The sequence below is a fragment of the Micromesistius poutassou genome, assembly GCF_964030765.1.
Source record: "Micromesistius poutassou genome assembly, chromosome: 10".
NCBI lineage: Eukaryota > Metazoa > Chordata > Actinopteri > Gadiformes > Gadidae > Micromesistius > Micromesistius poutassou.
Window position 1 is genome coordinate 1704634 of NC_140280.1, and position 18278 is coordinate 1722911.

An 18278-nucleotide genomic window follows, 5' to 3' on the forward strand; every position below is an offset into this window, starting at 1 on the left:
GTTTAGTTACCTGTTTATTTTTTTTTATAGTCACCTGAATACTATCTCTCAACAATGTGCTCCAATACAGGATACACCAATGAGGACATAGGGGGCAGCTGCTTAGGCACCCTGACCCATATCCTGCTAAGGCTGAGGATCTCAGATCTGGATTGGAGATAATCTTTTGGTGTGTGTGCTTGCATTACACTGCTTCCTCTTCTCACACGTAATGATGAGAGGTGGCTCGGACTCGTTGCTGCCATTTATGACCTCGGAGCTAGGTGTTTACACACAACGATAATTAGGATAGGGCCAAGATCCCAGACCAAGGGTTGCTGACATCTGAGACGTCCAGTTATGAATTGTGAAGCAAAAACTATGCGGAAATGATCTACTATGAGCCATGAGAAACGATCTGCAGCCAGCCGATGGTTCCATTACTTCACATCAACCACCACTCATAACTTCACAACATCCAATAAGTGTTTTTCTTTAACCACACACACATATATAGAATTGCTGTTTTGATTTGTGTGAAGTGTTATTTCTGTGTTTGCCAAAAGCACATTTCTTCACATTTTGTTCAACACTTCATATTTCTTGTAGAAGATATTTTTGCTTTCGTGCAGGTCTACAAGCAAAAACCTGAAAGTTCCTTTTTACTCTGGTTATTAAAGGCACCGTCAGCAAACCTTTCAGTAGTTGAAGGCGAGCAAACTGCAGAATTGTGTTGACTTAATAATCTCATAAGACATCATGCGACTGACAGTGTGAATTTTGCTTAATTTCCTACAAGTGTATGATTCGGATGAATATTGAAGATTGAATTAAAAGAAGATAAGTAATCCGCAATTAGAAAAAAACAACTTTTTATTTCTGGTGATAATAAAGTCTGTCAGTTTGTCAGAACAGAGAAAGACAGATACGACACATTGGATACCAAACACAGACCGTCGTCTTGTCTTTCATACCACGTGCAAGCCTGTCTTCCAACAGCTTCTAGATGCTTCTTGCTTTGTGTACTGTAGAAATGTTCTGTTAAAGATGGACACTTTCTTTTCTCGTTTTGGCCATTAGTAAATGTCAATGCATTTGTACTTGGGGAACAAAGGCTATCCCATCTGGAATGATATCAAAACTCAAACTGGCCAAGAGCTAAAACTTTTAGCAAATACAAAATCATCTCTGATGATTGTTGTTGTTGTTGTTGTCTTGTATTCATACGTAGGTATGCACACGTTCCCACTGCTAGTACTTATTGGGAGAAATGAATACAAATGCATTTAGATCCTCCATTAGAATTCTAAACCTAACTAGCGTTATAGAAATCCAAGTTAGCGTAGTACCAAATGACTGATGAATACAGTCTGATGGACGTCTTCCCCATTAGAACACCAAATGTAACTTAAAAAAAAAAAAGATAAGGAATTATGGAATCCAATACAATCAGGGTTAGGTTGTTTAATTTGAAATATCTCGATATTCATGGCCAGAACTTTTACGAAGGCAAGGCCCCGACCTCCAAACAGGGAGGGAGAAAATACAAAGTCGTCAACATGGGTCTTGTTTTGTTTACATTTTTCATTTACAGTATGCCCTTACACGTCTTATTTACAGACACACACCCACGAGCTCTACTGTGAGTCTAGTATCTGTTACACCACCGAACATCCGTACCCTCTCTTTAGCAGGAATGGAGGTGGACGAAACGACCGCTAGTACGTTTAGTACGACGAAAAAGCTAGCAAAACCATTTCGCCCTCCGCCCAACGAGCCTGACTCCAACAGACAATAGAGAAGGACCTACGCTAGCGCGCCGCGATGGGACAAAGGGACACGCCACCGAAAGGACAAATGGGGTGTGTGTGTGTGCGCGTGTGTGTGTGTGTAACACTTCCCGGGTTACGGGTTGAATTCACACGCACGGTGAGGTCTGTCAATGACGCTACAAGGAGAGCCAGGGAATAACGCACATGTTTGGGTGGCCCGAGGCACTGGGGTGGTGGTGGTGGTGGTGATGCGTCGACCCCTCGAGGGAGAGAGGGAGAGAGGGAGAGAGAGAGAGAGAGAGAGAGAGAAACCACGTTGACGATGGTCGTCAGCGGGTGACGCGGGCTTGGGTCCCCTGCGCCCCAGCAGAGAGCAGCACAGCGCAGCGCAGCCCGGCTCCACGGACTGGATTCGTGGGCCGTGTTCGGGACGTGTCACAATAAAAGTTGACCAATCATATCAAAAGTAAAACAAAAAAAACTAAAACAGAAATAAACGTGTAAATAACAGAGATTCCGTCTTTGACCCTCCTCCTCCTCCTCCTCCTCCCTCCCCCCGCCCGCCCGCCCTTCACGAGTCAGAATCGGAGGCCTGGCTGTCGCTGTCACGGCTGATCTCGATCTGCAGCGACGGCAGGTTCTCCAGACGGCTCTTCTTCCCCCGGTGGTTCTGCTGCTGGTCCTGCTTCTGCTTGATCAGGGCGCCCCACACCTGCTGCAGGGCCTGGTCGTCCTCCTCCTCGGGCTCGCGGCTCTCCCCGGTGCCGCTGGCCTTCCTACCGCCGCCGCCGCCGCCGCCGCCGCCGCCTCCACCGCCGCCGCTCCTCCTGGAACTTCTGCCACCGCCATCGTCGTCCGGCAGGGAGCCCAGCCGGGAGGAGCTGAACACGCCGGAGCTCTCGCGTCTGCTGCTGCTGCTGCTCCTTCTTCTGCTGCTGCTGCCACCGCCGCCCCGATCCTTCTTCTCCTCCTTCTCCTCCTCCTCCTCCTCATCCTCCTCATCCTTGCCTTTATCGCGGGGCCCGGCTTTGGACGGGCCGAGTCTGCTCCAGAGACGACCTGGGGAAAGCACAGGTTGAAGGAACGGAGATTAAAACCGAGTAGTCGTGTACACAAAAAAGAAAAAAGGAAAAAAGTGAAGAATTAGAAATGGAAGGAAATAGATAAAAGGAAGTGAGGGGGTTGTAGTGGATTTTTAAAATTGTGTTAAAAGACCAAAAATAAGACCGGGTCGAACCAATCATTTCACGCCACTAGTTCCTCACTTGTTTTCCGGTCTTTGGGCGACGTGGAGAACAGAGCCCGGGCGTCGGCGCCGGCGACGCCCAGCCGGCTGTGGACGTCTCTGACCGGCTCCCGGGAGGGCGGCGAGTCCCTCGGGGAGACCGGGGAGGGAGAGCGACGCCTCTTCCCCAGACGCTGCCTCACGTCTGCACACGCACACACACACACACACACACACACACACACACACACACACACACACACACACACACACACACACACACACACACACACACACACACACACACACACACACACACACACACACACACACACCCCTCTTAGCCCCTTCGTCGTCGTTCACAGAGACACAGCAGGCAGGCCTCCTTTGCAGGCTGAGGTGATACGAGGGTCTCCGGTCTTACCCATCTTCCCCCCCGGGGACGTCTGGCGGGCGGGCGCTCGGTGGCCCTGCCTCTTCTCCTCCAGGAGCTGCCGGATGTCCGTCACCTTGCAGCCGCCGGACGGCGCTTTGGTTTCACTCAGAGCGCCGCCGCCGCCGCCGCCGCCGCCGCCGTCTCCGATCCGGTTCTGGACGCCGCTGCCTGAGCCGCTGTCATGGCTCACAGAGTGGCTGCAGCACAACGGGAAGAAAGACCGACCGGTCAGGACACGGGAGACAACGGTACACACACACGTACGCACACATACAGGGGAAGTGAAAGGGAATAGGAAACGCTAAAAAGACGATTGACGAGAAAAGTTGCGTCACGTTATCTTCGAAATGGGAACACCATTCCAGATTCCAGCAAGGCAACCCTAACCCGTCGTTGTCATCCCTAGATGTAGACACATCTCCAAACCAAGGCGTGTCCATCTCTGAGAGAGATGATGATGAGAGGAGATGGTGAGGGACCCACAAAGCCGGGGACCCCTCGCCGTTTTGTGCGGCTTTGCAGTAGAACAGAGACTGCCTCAGCAGTGTTCCCACACATAAATGTATGAACACAAATCAGACTCATGTTCCATGTGTTCCAGTTTTAATGTTGTACGATGCACAACGAGTGGTTACACCGGTGCATGTACTTGCTTGCGGTGTCATTTAAGTTTGCTGCCACGCTTTGCAAGAGAACCACAACCGGTCCTCACTTTACTTTGATCCTCCGTGATTATTTTTCTCAAGGTGTCACATGACCATGACAAGTCACATGACCATGACAGGTCACATGACCTTGACACCCTGGAAAAAGGATCGACTGAACCAAACCAGAGGCGCTCACCGGATGGTCTTCAGCTCCGTCTCCAGCTCGTCCGCGTACATGGTCATCTTCATGCTCTTCTTGGGCGAGGGCGTGGAGATCATCTTCAGCTCCAGGTCGTAGTCCATCTCGTCAGAGTCCGACGAGCCCGCCGCCGCCGCCGCCGCCGCCGGGGAACCCCGGCGCACGCCGATGCGCGCCCGCACCCCGCCCCCTCCCGCCGCCGGCCCCGCCCGGCCCCCGGCGCGGTCGCGGTACTCCACCACCCGGTCGTCGGCCTCCATGTCCTCCTCGCCCACCAGGTCCTCGTCGTCCTCCTCGTCGTCCTCCTCCTCCTCCTCCTTGATGGGCTCCTCGGGCAGGTTGACCAGGTCGGCTGCGGGGGCAGAGGAGGGGTTATATTATGGGATGGTGGGTCGACCCCCCGTTGGCTTACGTCAGGGTCATTCTGATTAGAATCAGAATAACTTTATTATCTGACATGACAGAAAATTATCTTCAGCGTGGCTCAACACACATCAACAAGGACACAAAGACCACAGACAAACTGACACAAAGAAACAGCATTCTTGCAATAGTGGTAAAGTGACTGGTGCAATCAATCAATACTATAAAGTGCAATCAATAAATATTACATAGTACAATGGTCATCTAAAAAAATAAAATAATAATAATAATAATAATAAAAAGGGGAGTGGAGGAGGGGGGGGCAGTAGGGGGTTGTTATTGTTTGTTTAGTATTTTGATGGCAGTGGGAATAAATGAATTTCTGTAAATGTTTTTCCTGAAGGAGGGGACTTTGTAGCGGCGGCCCGATGGTAGTAGCTGGAAAGACTTATGCAGGGGATGGCTGAGGTCTGATGTGATGTGCTTTGCTTTCCTTTCTATTGCTTGTGTGTGAAGTACAGATAGTTGAGTTTGAGGGTCATGCTGCCTTCACGTTGCTATGGGAGAGGTGACGCTTTCCATTTGTGGAAACTGGAAATGACGAGTGCGTTGTGTTCGAGGGCTTTTGTTGTCGTGGTGAAATGAAACACGGCGGACCCACGGATCCTGACCCGTTTACTGTTGAAAAGGTCAAAGGTTATCTCATCTCGGGCAGCTCGTGTATCAAAACATCCTACGAGCTCTCCAGTTGAAATGACGACGTGAGGGGGGCGTTCATGTGCCATTTTCACGTCGGCTTTTGGTATTTACCGTAATTTCCGTAGCACATGAAGGCACCATCAGACCAAACCCAGACGCCTGTCTGTCACGATGGGCACCGTGTCAAATGAAAAGAGGTCATCACTGGTCTCACTAATCAGATTTAAGATTAATAATCTAAAGTAATCTAAGGTAGATTAATAATCTACTTTCAATTAATAATCGTAAATCTGATCTACTTATCCGAAGTTCATAAATCGCCTGCAACGCTGAACGACGGACTGCGACGTCGGAATGGCGTGAGAATCGGGCGCGCGTTTGTTCAGCCTCGACGCGGTGTTAGGGTTCGTCTTGGACGCCGACCGTGAATCATTTACAACACTGATACTGTAAACCGTCTCGGTGTGTTCATTACAGTCGGCTCACATCTCAGCAGACTGGACCGCTGTGTCACTCACGAGGCGGTGTTACGTTGCTGCGCTGCACAACCTTTTCATGGGAGCACGTTTGCTGCTCATCACCGCATGCTTGTCTCCATGCAGGCGTAACATCATTCTCCACGGGACGCCTGCTGGAGTGCTTGTGTGTGTGTGTGTGTGTGTGTGTGTGTGTGTGTGTGTGTGTGTGTGTGTGTGTGTGTGTGTGTGTGTGTGTGTGTGTGTGTGTGTGTGTGTGTGTGTGTGTGTGTGTGTCCCGATAATCCTTACTTTTAATAACGTCCCGTTGTATTCTGCGCGTGTGGAATCTCCTCTTCCTTCAGAAAAACAAAGTAGGAGACAGACACAAGTCACACAGAGGATATTACTGGTTGATGGCCTTTACACCAATGGGATGCTGTACGTATCTAAGATCTGCAATTATGTTCAATGTAGAAACAAGATACTAAATACATTTGACAATGTGTTTGTTTGTTGGCCAATTAATTTCACAATACGTCCAAAACTTGTACTTTGTACGTTGTATTTATTCATAGTACTTAATTGTGTAGCCTCTGCAGTAGCCTAGCTATCACTGCTGTGTACGGGGAATGGGGTCAGCCTGGTGATTGTCAGTACTTGCACTTGGTTCTATGAACGTCTTTACTGTACCGACAGCGATATATGGTTCCACTTCTTATGACAAATGTACTTATTGTAAGTCGCTTTGGATAAAAGCGTCTGCTAAATGCCCTGCATTTAAATGTGAATGTAAATGTTAAACTGTTAAAATGACAGAACCAGTTTATTTAAGCAGTCTTCCACGAGGTGGCATTCTTGAATGTCATTATTGGTACGTGAAGCACAGCCGTAGGAACGGGTTCCGAAGTCCTGTGCTTCAAGTACCAATAATGACATTCAAGAACGCCGTCGAGTGCAAGATTGCGATTCAATAACACAAACCATCTTCATTATCAACAATATTGTAAAGTATTTTCATATTGTGGGTTAATTTGCCGTCAAATTCAAGCTTTCTGCCCGAGTTCATCTCCATCAGAAAATAGTTCCTAACGATAGCCGACTCTTGGTCAGTTGAACGTTGTTATGGAAACTAGGCTCATGAAAGTAGTTTCGGCTAGTTAGCGTAGCGATACTTTCTGTAATTAGGCACAATCTTTTTGTCCGTTCTTTCACCAGGCTTTTAAACGCGCTCGAGAATGGGAATTGACCAATCGGAGTGCTTGCTTAAACTTGCGTGTTATTGAATAATAGAATGTATGACTGATATAGGGTCTATGCAGCAGGTGTAAACGTGTCTCTGATGTGTGTGTGAGCTCTACTGTATTTACCAGGAGTTGCTGAGGATCCCCTTCATCCCTCCGTAGTTGGGGTTCCCGTACTTCATGTAGTATCGGCTCCTCCTGGCGGCTCCCAGCTCCTTCTTGTCGTCTGTGAACCCAACCAGGGAGTCAACGCACGCGCGACAGGTGCTTCCAGGTCTAGGAACGCCGCGGGGAGTGCCGACTAAAGGTAAAGGTATACTTCTCCGTATACGACTCCGTAACTACGGAGACCCCTCGAGCATTCGCAGTTCTCCGTCGGGATGTCGGATACGCAATATGCAATTCGCCGCCCGATCGATCTTATATGCTGACTACTATTAATGTAAATAGTGTTGAAGATAAACTTCCAAAGCTTTTCAAATCTTATTTGGTGTTTTATTGGTCCTTAATGTGCAAAGTAAACAATGTACAAAGTACATAAGGTGCAAAGTCAAACCGGGGGAAAGTGATTCCGGAAATGATTTTGTTAGGAGGACCAATCACAGCCCCTCGCCGTCTCCGTCCGTCTCCGTTGCCTCGACGGAGAGTTAAAAAATACTGGATGCGCACGTAGAGCTACGGAGAGGGTCTCCGCCGGGCTCTCCGTCGACGGAGAGGGCTCTCCGTGTCTACGTACAGCGCTCTGTGGAGTGGTATGAATCCACCTTAAGGCTCCGGTGGCGCCGGCTGACGACTCAATGTCAACGTTACCGTCGCTTTCCTCGCACCATATTTGATGCCGTCGTGTCTGCAGCCGTTTATTTTGAATAATAACTGTTGTGCACGAGTACGGCCCATAATTCATGCTGCACACTTTCCTGATGCCGTCATGTTTCGCATGGCGTGCATGTGAGCGTGCATGTGAGCGTGCGTGTGCTGCTCACCATGTGTGGCGATGCGCAGCAGGAGTTTGTTTCCTTTGAACGGCTTGACGGCCGGCCGCAGGTCGTTCCTCAACAGTGACTCCCGCTCCGCTTCAGACAACTGGTCGACCTGAGGAGAACACACACAGACACACACACACACACACACACACACTTGAGCGGATGCCCTCAACAACAACAACAGGCACATTGGTCACACTCTACCTCAAGGCGTCCCTGGCGCTTTAAGAACCTGTGACAACGCGTGACAACGGCAGCCGATCTATCACTCGGTCCGAAAAACGGCATGACGACGGTGACGTTAGTTTGTTAGTAGATCGTTCCGTAGACGTTCGCGTGGGTTAGCTGTTCCGTTTAGAGACGAGACAACGCTCCGACCGGGGTACCTGACGGTCCTCCGCGTCGGCTTTCTTCTCGGGCTCTCCCGGGGCCGCCACGCCGTCGACTGTCTTTACTGGCTCCTTCTCCCCTTCGTTGACCTCGCCTTCCTCCTCTTCACCCACCGCCTCTTCCTCAGCCTCGCCGCCACCGGGGCTCTTAAGCCCTGAGATGTGGGGGGGGGGGGGGGGGGGGGAGGAAATCATTTGAAACGGCTGCAGAAAGAGATGTTAACCAGCGCGTGCGTACGATAATAATAGCGTAATGACAGAACCCTTCTTTTACCTCGGCGTTGGCACGTAGGAAACACAACAGAGCTTAAACTCATTAGGCAAGGCAACTTCATTTATAACGCATTTTTCATACACAAGGCAGACTCAAAAGTGCTTCACATATAAACATTGTCATACAATACAAAAGAAAATAATAGATAAGTAAAATAGATAGAAAATAAAGGCAAAGTAAAAAAAATAAAAGCAGTTTAGAATTTAAGTGAGAAAATAAAAGGCAAAGTTAGTAATAAAAAAAATAAATAAACGCGTTTGTTTACTTCGTTCGTTTACTTCGTTCATTTACTTTGTTCGTTTACTTACTTTAGCGCTAACCTTTGAGGCTAGGCTACCTACTGAAACCGAGCCAGGCTGACGTCAGTGATGATCACACAGAGACGACGCGCCGCGCCGCTCAAAACCAAAACCCAAACCCAAAACCGCCACCTCATGCCACAAAGTGCAAACGCGGACTGCGGGCAGCCTCTCTCTGAAACACTCCCCGTTCCTGCCTCACCTTTGCTCTGCGTCCGGGCTGCTGCTGCTGCTGCTGGTCTGCTGTCGGGCTGCGCTTCTGCCTCTGTTTCCGTGGCAACCGCCTCGGGGTCTGGCATGACGCTGGTGTTTATCAGCACCCGGGAGGAGGTGACGTCGTCCAGCCAGACGACGTTACCTGGGTCGCCGTGGAAACAGCGGGGGGGGAGGTTGTTACGATGTCTGTCTGGCGGAGGAGGAGTTACTCTCCCCCCCCCCCGCCCGCCCCACGCGCTCTGTGACCGGAGGCTAGACTATAAATGTGCGCGCCCCCCCCCCCCCCCCCGAGTGAGAAGGTGAAAAGGATAACAGCTTTTGTCATTTCTCACACGTCATAACACTTTGAAGAGCTGTTTGAAAATCGACTAGAAAAAAAAAAAGACTACCAATAAAAAAAGAGATAACATTATTGCTTGAAATCAATGCATTGGCGTGTGTGCGTGTGCGTGTGTGTGTGTGTGTGTGTCTTGTAAAGGCATGTAAGCTAGTTGAACCTGCTACACTATCAATATTTCTTCCCAAAATGTTTTCTCTCTCTCTTTGTAAATTTGGATCCAAATAAAAGCATTTAAGTGTGCGTGTGCGTGTGTGTGTGCGTTCGTGTGTGTGCGTTTGTGTGTGTTCTCACAGGAGGTGTCGTCGATCCACTCGATGTGGGCCGGTGGGTACTCTTTGAAGTACCCGAAGATGTCCTGTGTGCTCATGTCGTCCACGCCCACCATGTAGATGGCCTCCAGCCGCGCTGTGGGGATGGCTGGTGACAGGAAGGAACCAGAGGGAACGCTTTAGAACCACAGAGGGAACGCTGTAGAACCACAGAGGGAACGCTGTAGAACCACAGAGGGAACGCTGTAGAACCACAGAGGGAACGCTGTAGAACCACAGAGGGAACGCTGTAGAACCACAGAGGGAACGCTGTAGAACCACAGAGGGAACGCTGTAGAACCACAGAGGGAACGCTTTAGAACCACAGAGGGAACGCTGTAGAACCACAGAGGGAACGCTGTAGAACCACAGAGGGAACGCTGTAGAACCACAGAGGGAACGCTTTAGAACCACAGAGGGAACGCTTTAGAACCACAGAGGGAACGCTTTAGAACCACAGAGGGAACGCTTTAGAACCACAGAGGGAACGCTGTAGAACCACAGAGGGAACGCTGTAGAACCACAGAGGGAACGCTGTAGAACCACAGAGGGAACGCTGTAGAACCACAGAGGGAACGCTTTAGAACATGACTAATGAACGCTTAGAGGAGTCGTGTGATTCAAATGAATTGGGGCCGAAAAAAAACAGCGTGAATACAAACATTCAATTAAGAAAATCTCTTTGAATCTCATGTGCTTTGATATTAAAAAGAAAAGGCTCCGGGTCAGCAGTCCGGTGCCCTGGTCTTATTAGGCGCCGTGGGCGTATCAAATGGTCAGCGAATGGCTATCGGCGGGGGTCATCAGAACCACATGATTGAGGGCTTCTCAAGTTACGGATGTGAAAGTTATCAACCGACGAAGACAGCGAGGCAGAAACAGAGAGCGGAACAGACCATAGAGCGCAGCAATATGGAATAGAAACCATGTTTTGCTTTCGCATTGGGATTAAATCATGAAATCCAGTTTTAATACCGAGTCAAAATACCGGCGTCGCCCAGCACCTCTGTCAATAATAAAATACATTTTAACAATCTAGTTCTAATAATAATAATAATAATAACAATAATAAATGCATCATTTTTAATCACAGTTGCTCCCAGACAAGAACGCACACGTGTTAAAATCACAACAAAAGGAAAACAAAGAAAGGTTTAGAAGAGCACCTTTCATGACGCCCTCCATGTCCAGAACCACGTTCCTCTGGGCCTGCAGAACCTCAGGGCTGAAGTGGAACCGCTGAGCTCGCTTCTCCTTCTTCTCAATGGCCTCCTGTTACCACACACACACACACACACACACACACACACACACTTAAATGCTTTTATTTGGATCCAAATTTACAAAGAGGAGAAAAAAAAAGATACAAACATTTTGGGAAGAAATATTGATAGTGTAGCAGGTTCAACTAGCTTACATGCCTTTACAACACACACACACACACACACACACACACACACACACACACACACACACACACACACACACACACACACACACACACACACACACACACACACACACACACACACACACACACACACACCATTAAGTGTTCAGGGTTTAGCGATCTTAAAAGAGGAGGGGATGCCCCCTATGGCTCAGGTAGACGAGAGGCGTCTCACGGGGACCACGGTCACAGCCGTTAAGTCTCTCAGGCACATGTCGGTGGGCTGTTCTAGAAGGGACGACCCCCCTGAGGTTGAGGTCGCGGTCACGGGCTCTGAGACGCACAGACCTTGGAGTTGACGTCGATGCCGGTGATGAAGGTCCCGGCCTTGTTCTCGTAGCGCCGAGTTGTGTCCTTAAAGGAAAACAAAAAAATGTATATACGTTTAGACGTGACCGCGTTTCTTAAATCACGTGAAGTCTATTCAGTGATACATGTTTCAATATTAACACGAGATTAGAAATATGGTGCATCATTTAAAGGACATTGAGCTTAACCCTTAATGTATATTATACCACAATACTTTAAAATCACTCGAACCGATTGTTGTTGATAATAATAATCATAATTTGTAGGTACAATATTTATTGCATTGCATCATTTGCATGCTGTATTTATGTATACAAACACATGTACAGTATATTCAATGCATAATGTTATATTATATATTGTATACGATGGTCAGTGACATGCACAGCAGGTGGGTGCAGTATACTCTACTCGTCAATGAATGGTACGACTTGATAACATTGGTCTTGGTGCCTTTCGACCGGATATAAACATTATAAGACTCGGGGCTTAAAACATGCAGTTTGCAATCCACCAAAAGCAAACATTGCAAGAAAAAAACAAACAAACAGACGCAGAGCCAAATAGAGGAACAGCTTGCATACAATGAAAGACTTCACCGCTAAACTACACTCCAACAAGTCCCCAAACACAACCTGTGACGCGATCGTTGGCCACTAGCGAGCGAAAACAGCGTTGGTCGTTAAGGTCGTTCGTTCGCAGGTTCTTTGTGTCAATTACCAAAAATACCATTACGTTTAATTATACAAAGCTACCAGGCGAGGTGACCACGAACCAGAAGTCAGTGGTCGCCGTGCGCAAGAGCCCTCCGTGACCCGCCACGGGAACACTGCAGTGTTGGGGGGGTGAGAGAGAGAGAGCCGGGGCCTAGGCGTCCACTCACCGGTATCAGTTCTTTCAGAGATCGGTTCACGGTGATGTCGTCCGTCTGCAGCTCCCCCTCCTCCACCTCCATCGGCTCCGACTCGCGGGCGTCTCCGTCCGAGCCGGAGTCCGAGTGGCCGGAGTCGGAGCGATCGGAGCCGCTGTCGGACTTTACGGACACCCGCAAACTATGCACGGCCGCCATGGTTGCAGTAACGACCGTGGTGGGTACTAGCTGATCGCGGGTCTACGGTCGTTTCCTCTGCTGCTGCTGCTGCTGCTGGAGGAGGGCTCGGCCGCGCTTCTCTGCGTGCGCTTCTGCTTCCGCTTCGGCCGTGACGTCGCGAAGTGGGCGTGCCTCGTGACCCCCCCCCCCCCCCCAGGCTGCCGTCAGCGCTGCGCTGCTCCAGTTCGGCCACTAGGTGTCAGTGTTGTGATGTACTGGGTGGTAATACATATTAAACATGTAGGTCCTTGTTGAGGAACTGTTACGATCGACTAATTTATGGTCTGTTATTCAATAGTTTAAATAGTAAATAGTAGTAGTAAAAAAATAGTAAAAAAACAACAACAACTCAAGTGAGTCAAAGGCGAAGAAGAAGAGGCGGTTGGACACAAAATACATAACTTTTATTCAGCAGATATCGATTCAACAATAACTGATGTATTGTATGCGCATAATTAACACAAAACGTGGAGGAGATTTGCAACCCTCCGAAAGCGAGAGAAAGAAATGTCCTAAACAAAAAACAAAAAGCGAAATACATAATGCTGCCAAGTTACAGTTACAGTAGTGCTTAACATGGGCTCGTATTTCATTCGGCGATAGAACGGTGAAGCGGTCGGGCAGATCAGACCTCGATCGGACTAATGAGTCCCTGTATAGGAACATGGTGTCTAAATGGCATACGTGTATAGGTTTCACCAAGCCTCATGAGTATATGCAGCCAATCATCAGCCATAGGTATCGGGAGGCACATTTTATTTTATACACCGTTATAACAATGCTCATCAATGCACAGCTACTGATTAACTGGAGCTGTCGAGAACACAGTTCGTCCCTTTCGTGATCATAACGTCGACGGTAGCCTATATTATGCACACAAAAGTCAATTTCGAGTATTAATGCTACATCATAGATTTTAAGATTTTGATTAAAATATAATTCATAATTTTGCAAAAAAAAAAAAAATTTTACACATGACATCAGATAACTTACACAAAAAGGTGTAATTACGAAGGAAATATATATTAAATTAAGTTTTTTTTGTGCTTTCAGTGCAGCTGAGACAATATGCATAATCCATCTCTCGAGGGAGCATCCTGTTTATATATGTACAAAGGGCTTTTCGGAGGAATATATGTACAGTCATCGTACTCGTTCAGTGCAGTTAAATTCACACCCCTTACCTTCTCGCACCAGACGGCAGTAATGCTACTTTTTGCTCAAACTCTATTTTCTCCAACACTTCAGGGCGCATTCTTTAAAAATATGAATCTCAAATAATCATGTAGGCTAGCTCTCGCTGGGGGGAAAACGACCACGATTATTTCAGTGTCACACATTTTAGATAGAAACAGATGAATTATATTATGGTCGAGAAGCCACAACAGGATTGATGACGGGTCGTTGTGCGGCGGTGGTGGTGTGTAGGCGATTTGGTCCTCCGAGCTGTGGAGCTAATGGTGCCTTCTATTTGTCCACCCGAATCGATCTGCGAGTCGGATTTCCGAGTTACGAACCGGAAGTTGCAAATAGAACGCCCCCCGAGGTCGTAAAAACGACTCGTCAACTCGTCTGAACTCAGAGGACCCCGAGTTCAGTAACAAAGATGGCTACTCCGAGCATCACATGAAAGTAAACATTGTGGTTTTCTACTATTTTAAGCACTTGTGTTTTTGTTGTAACCAAATGAAGAAGTCGTACACATAGCACTGTATACTGTCACCTATAGGCATGTCGTTACAGTCTTATTATGTGTTAAATACCGCCTATTTTGTAGCTTGTGCCGCTGAAATTGGCTAGAGACGCTCCATGTTGCTATGACAACAATGCCGATTCTTGAGCAGAAAGCAGAGCTCCGACTCGTCTTGTTAACGTGTGCCAAATAGAACGAAAAACCCGGGGTCACTCGTTTTACGAGACGGATGTGAGCTGCAAGTCGCGATTACGAGACAAATAGAAGGCACCACAACGGTCCTCCTCACGGTGTAAAGGCTACGTCGCGACCTTCTGAACCACCAACCGACCGCGTTTAGAAAAAAAACAACCTCAAATCAAAGTTATTGGACCCTCGAAAATGTTGGTTCAATAGACCGAACGACCAATGGAGATTTGTTTGCAGAGTTCTTAGGAATGAATCAATATATAGTCTACGGATGAGTTCTTAAGTTTATCCCTCTGACAAAAAAAAGTAGAAACATTTATGTTGAGAACTACAATTTTCACAAGGGAATAGCCCTAGTGGAACATTCCAGAGAGAGACCGGACTACTAACGCATATCCAAACACGTCTAGAGGATGTAATTTAGTGCAAAGAGAAAGCGATATAATAGGCAAATTGTGACGTATTCCATGAGATGTAGGCTGACGAGCGAGGGGGTAGAAGCATAGAAGTAGGGAACGTGTTGCTTTGTAACACAGTTCAGCACTACAGAGAGGAGTCAAACTGTGGCCTACTGCTTGGGCTCCTAAATGAGATCAAGAGACACAACTAATTATCTTAACGCGCTCTAACAGAATTAGGCTCCGTCCCACTATGTATAGAGAGGTAGTCAGTTACTGGGCTGGAAATTCATGGGTAAAATAGTAATATGTAAGCCCTGCCATTCCTTCGTCAACGGTATCATTTCAGGCTTTGCTCAATCCAATAATGTCTGTGGCTTATATTAAATGAAAAATGAATAATAGTATCATTATGATTAATAATATAAACGTGTGTATGATCTTTTTTTTTTTTTACGATTTAACAAGCTCTAGTTGCTCACAAATTACTGAATGAACGTGTTCCAACGTTACTGACTCATCGAATAACCAACACAAATATTAAATATTAATAACATCAAAACCACAACAGGCAAAGTGTGTTGCCTTTTTACAACCATAGAGGGGGACACCTACACGAGTGTACGTTTCTTTTCAAGTAATGTATTTCAAAATCATGAATTTGCTAAAAAAAAAACAAGGGAGGGAGGGAGGGGCACTTTGCAACCAAGGCGACAGAATATCCAACGTGCTGTACTAAAAAATGCTATCCACGTTCACCCAATCTCTGAGTGCAGCTTCAAAAAAACTCAAAAATGTGTTCAGCAGTAGAGAGTAGACAGTGTCAGGCTTGATTTTCCCATTAGTGTGGAACTGCCCGTCCCTTATTTGGCAGGAAACGCACGTCGCACATTGGTGGTCTCTAATGAAGATGTCCTTTGATCAATGGGGAGAAAGCAAATGACCTGAGACGAATGGGATACCTTCATATGGTTTTCAGGGAGGAATGGACGACGTTAAATGAATTCATCCCTCAACATCACATGACAATCGCTGGCAGACAGAGAGTCACAGCTGTGCAAAGTTCATTCTTTTCCCAGGTGTGTTTGTCTATGCCTGTGTGTGTGTGTGTGTGTGTGTGTGTGTGTGTGTGTGTGTGTGTGTGTGTGTGTGTGTGTGTGTGTGTGTGTGGGCAATGTAAAATTGCTCTTGGGAGACACTAGATCACGTATAAATAAACATTGACTGTACTTCTGGAGATGTGAGGGACATTTCTTGAATGAAAATGGTTCAGTCCCAAGTCTTCCTCATCCCTCTTCCTCACCACCGCCATCCTCAGGACACCGGTGTCGTTCTGCGTTATCGTCGAGTTGGTGTTCGTCACTGAAGAAGGCAAGGACAGTAAACAGTGACGTCAATAGTGGAAGCCATAGCAGAATATATATTAAGGTTCACGCATTATAAGTAGCCACCACAAATTAGCCTAGTGTCAGGCTTAATATAAATACAGTACACAGTCTCAAAACCACACAACAGTTCTAGAAAAGGGCCAAATGACCGCACACACACACACACACACACACACACACACACACACACACACATAAACACACACCCTGTAGTGTACATAGTGTGGCACTTACCATCAGGAACAAACTACCAGAGGCCTCTAATGTCCCTGTCGGTGACAGAGAGAGGACTTTCAGTCAGAGCGCTGACACACAGCATTGTTCAACACAACGAGAGCCATTTTGAATGGACAGCCTCAGACGGAAAAGACACTGACAAGGTGAGTCTGCGTCTATGCGCAAACATAAAACGTCTTCAGTAGTGGTTCCGGTTATACAAAGCTGTACAAGGAGAACCGAGTCTCGCAGGTGATGAATCTTTCTTATTTTTATTTATTTGTTTGCCATCAAATTCTGTTCCCCTCAAGGAGCCATCATTTCCATCAATAACAAAACACACAAAAAAACATTACAGTCAACTTCACAGCATGAGTCCCTGAGTTAATAACAACAACAACTAATAAGGATTCAACACAGCTGCCAAATTTGCCGGCCGGCTTTTTTCCTCAAAGCTCTCCCTTTCAAGTGTGGTCCTTTGGAAGCTTAATTTCAAGGGCTACGTAGCCCTACGTCTTGGCCCTAGCCCTTAACCCAAATGAGAATTGGGACAGCCCTACACCTCACATGAACGAGAGGCAAAAACAAGGTGGGGGGGGGGGGCGGGGAGAGGTGGAAATGGGATTGGCCCTAAGTCTAGTGGTTGGCCCTAAGACTTGTGGTTGAGCCTCACTGAGTTTTGCGGCAGTGCAAACCTGCAGGTTCTTGGAAGTCAAAGACAGATGGTCAGTGGAGCCCCTTGGCAAGGCTGCCAATCAAATCAGAGCAAGTAGTGGAATCCAGGCCAGTGATTGGCTGTAGTACCCTTGGGGGAGTTTATTGTAGCACCCTTTACATTTATTTTCATCATGCCTAAGTGCACACACACACACACACGCATGCACATGCACGCACGCACACACACACGCACGTACGCACGCATGCATGCAAGCACACACACACACGCACACACACACAAACACACACACACACACACACACACACACTCGTGGTAATACTTACAGCTGAAGAGTGGCTTAGCTTGTCAAAACGGAACTTCAAGTTGGACCTGGGGGAGGTTTTCTTCAGTTCTTGGAGGACGAAACAGAGCAGAAAATAAACATTTGATCACACGGGCTGTCTAACCGACTTTACTGGTCGAATGACTGAGTGACTGAGTGACTGAGTGACTGAGTGACTGAGTGAGTCTGGATCAATGCACCACACACACACAGTGGAATGGATGCGGAGGACAGAGAGCGTTCTAAAGCTCTCTGCTCTCGCTGGTGTCGGCTGTGAGGCGGAGCTGTGAGGCGGAGGTGTGTGAGAGGCACCGGTCTGGGGCCCCCCCCCCCCCCCCCCTGCCCTACCTGTGGGACTACGACACATGATGACTGGAGCAGGGGACGCCTCCACCGTCAGACAGGAGGAGTGGCTCTGCCCCGCTGCATGATGGGAAGCCGGCACGACGTTCTGGAGAGAGGACGGACGGGACGGGACGGGTGGGAGGAACGAGACGACAGACAACGGCAGAGGGAGAGTCGGAGAGAAGAGAGAGGAGAGAGTGAGACACGCAAAATAGAGAAAGAAATAGAGGCATGTGTTTATCTATAGACGGAGCGTGTTAAGTGTGATGTAGAGGCACAGAGCATGAGGTAGGGAGGAGGTAGGGAGAGGTAGACGCTAAAGCAGGATTTACAGTCGGCATGAAGTGCTGTTCGTAAAGTTTCGGGGACAC

The 18278-nt window shown here is 47.9% G+C and overlaps 2 protein-coding genes across 2 annotated transcripts in view; both read right to left on the bottom strand.

Moving 5' to 3' along the window:
- Positions 1 to 834: 834 nt before the first annotated feature.
- ncbp3 (nuclear cap binding subunit 3) lies at positions 835 to 12741 on the bottom strand. Its single transcript, XM_084474318.1, has 13 exons — positions 12471 to 12741; positions 11567 to 11632; positions 10995 to 11100; positions 9812 to 9937; positions 9167 to 9322; positions 8389 to 8546; positions 8003 to 8111; positions 7146 to 7245; positions 6088 to 6134; positions 4256 to 4610; positions 3401 to 3609; positions 3017 to 3181; positions 835 to 2810 (listed from the first exon to the last, which is right to left on the bottom strand). Exons 1-13 carry the CDS (start codon positions 12654 to 12656, stop codon positions 2323 to 2325), a joined length of 2271 nt encoding a protein of 756 aa, XP_084330444.1. The 5' UTR covers positions 12657 to 12741; the 3' UTR covers positions 835 to 2322.
- A 3533-nt stretch (positions 12742 to 16274) lies between these two features.
- LOC311353822 (rap1 GTPase-activating protein 2-like) overlaps positions 16275 to 18278 on the bottom strand; it is a gene marked incomplete at its 5' end in the record, with an annotated part of 9435 nt that continues 7431 nt past the window's right edge. The window contains 3 exons of the mRNA XM_084473634.1: positions 16275 to 16319; positions 17564 to 17631; positions 17911 to 18013. Of these exons, the coding sequence (XP_084329760.1) occupies positions 16317 to 16319; positions 17564 to 17631; positions 17911 to 18013 (174 nt within the window). The remainder of the gene's footprint in view (positions 16320 to 17563; positions 17632 to 17910; positions 18014 to 18278) is intronic.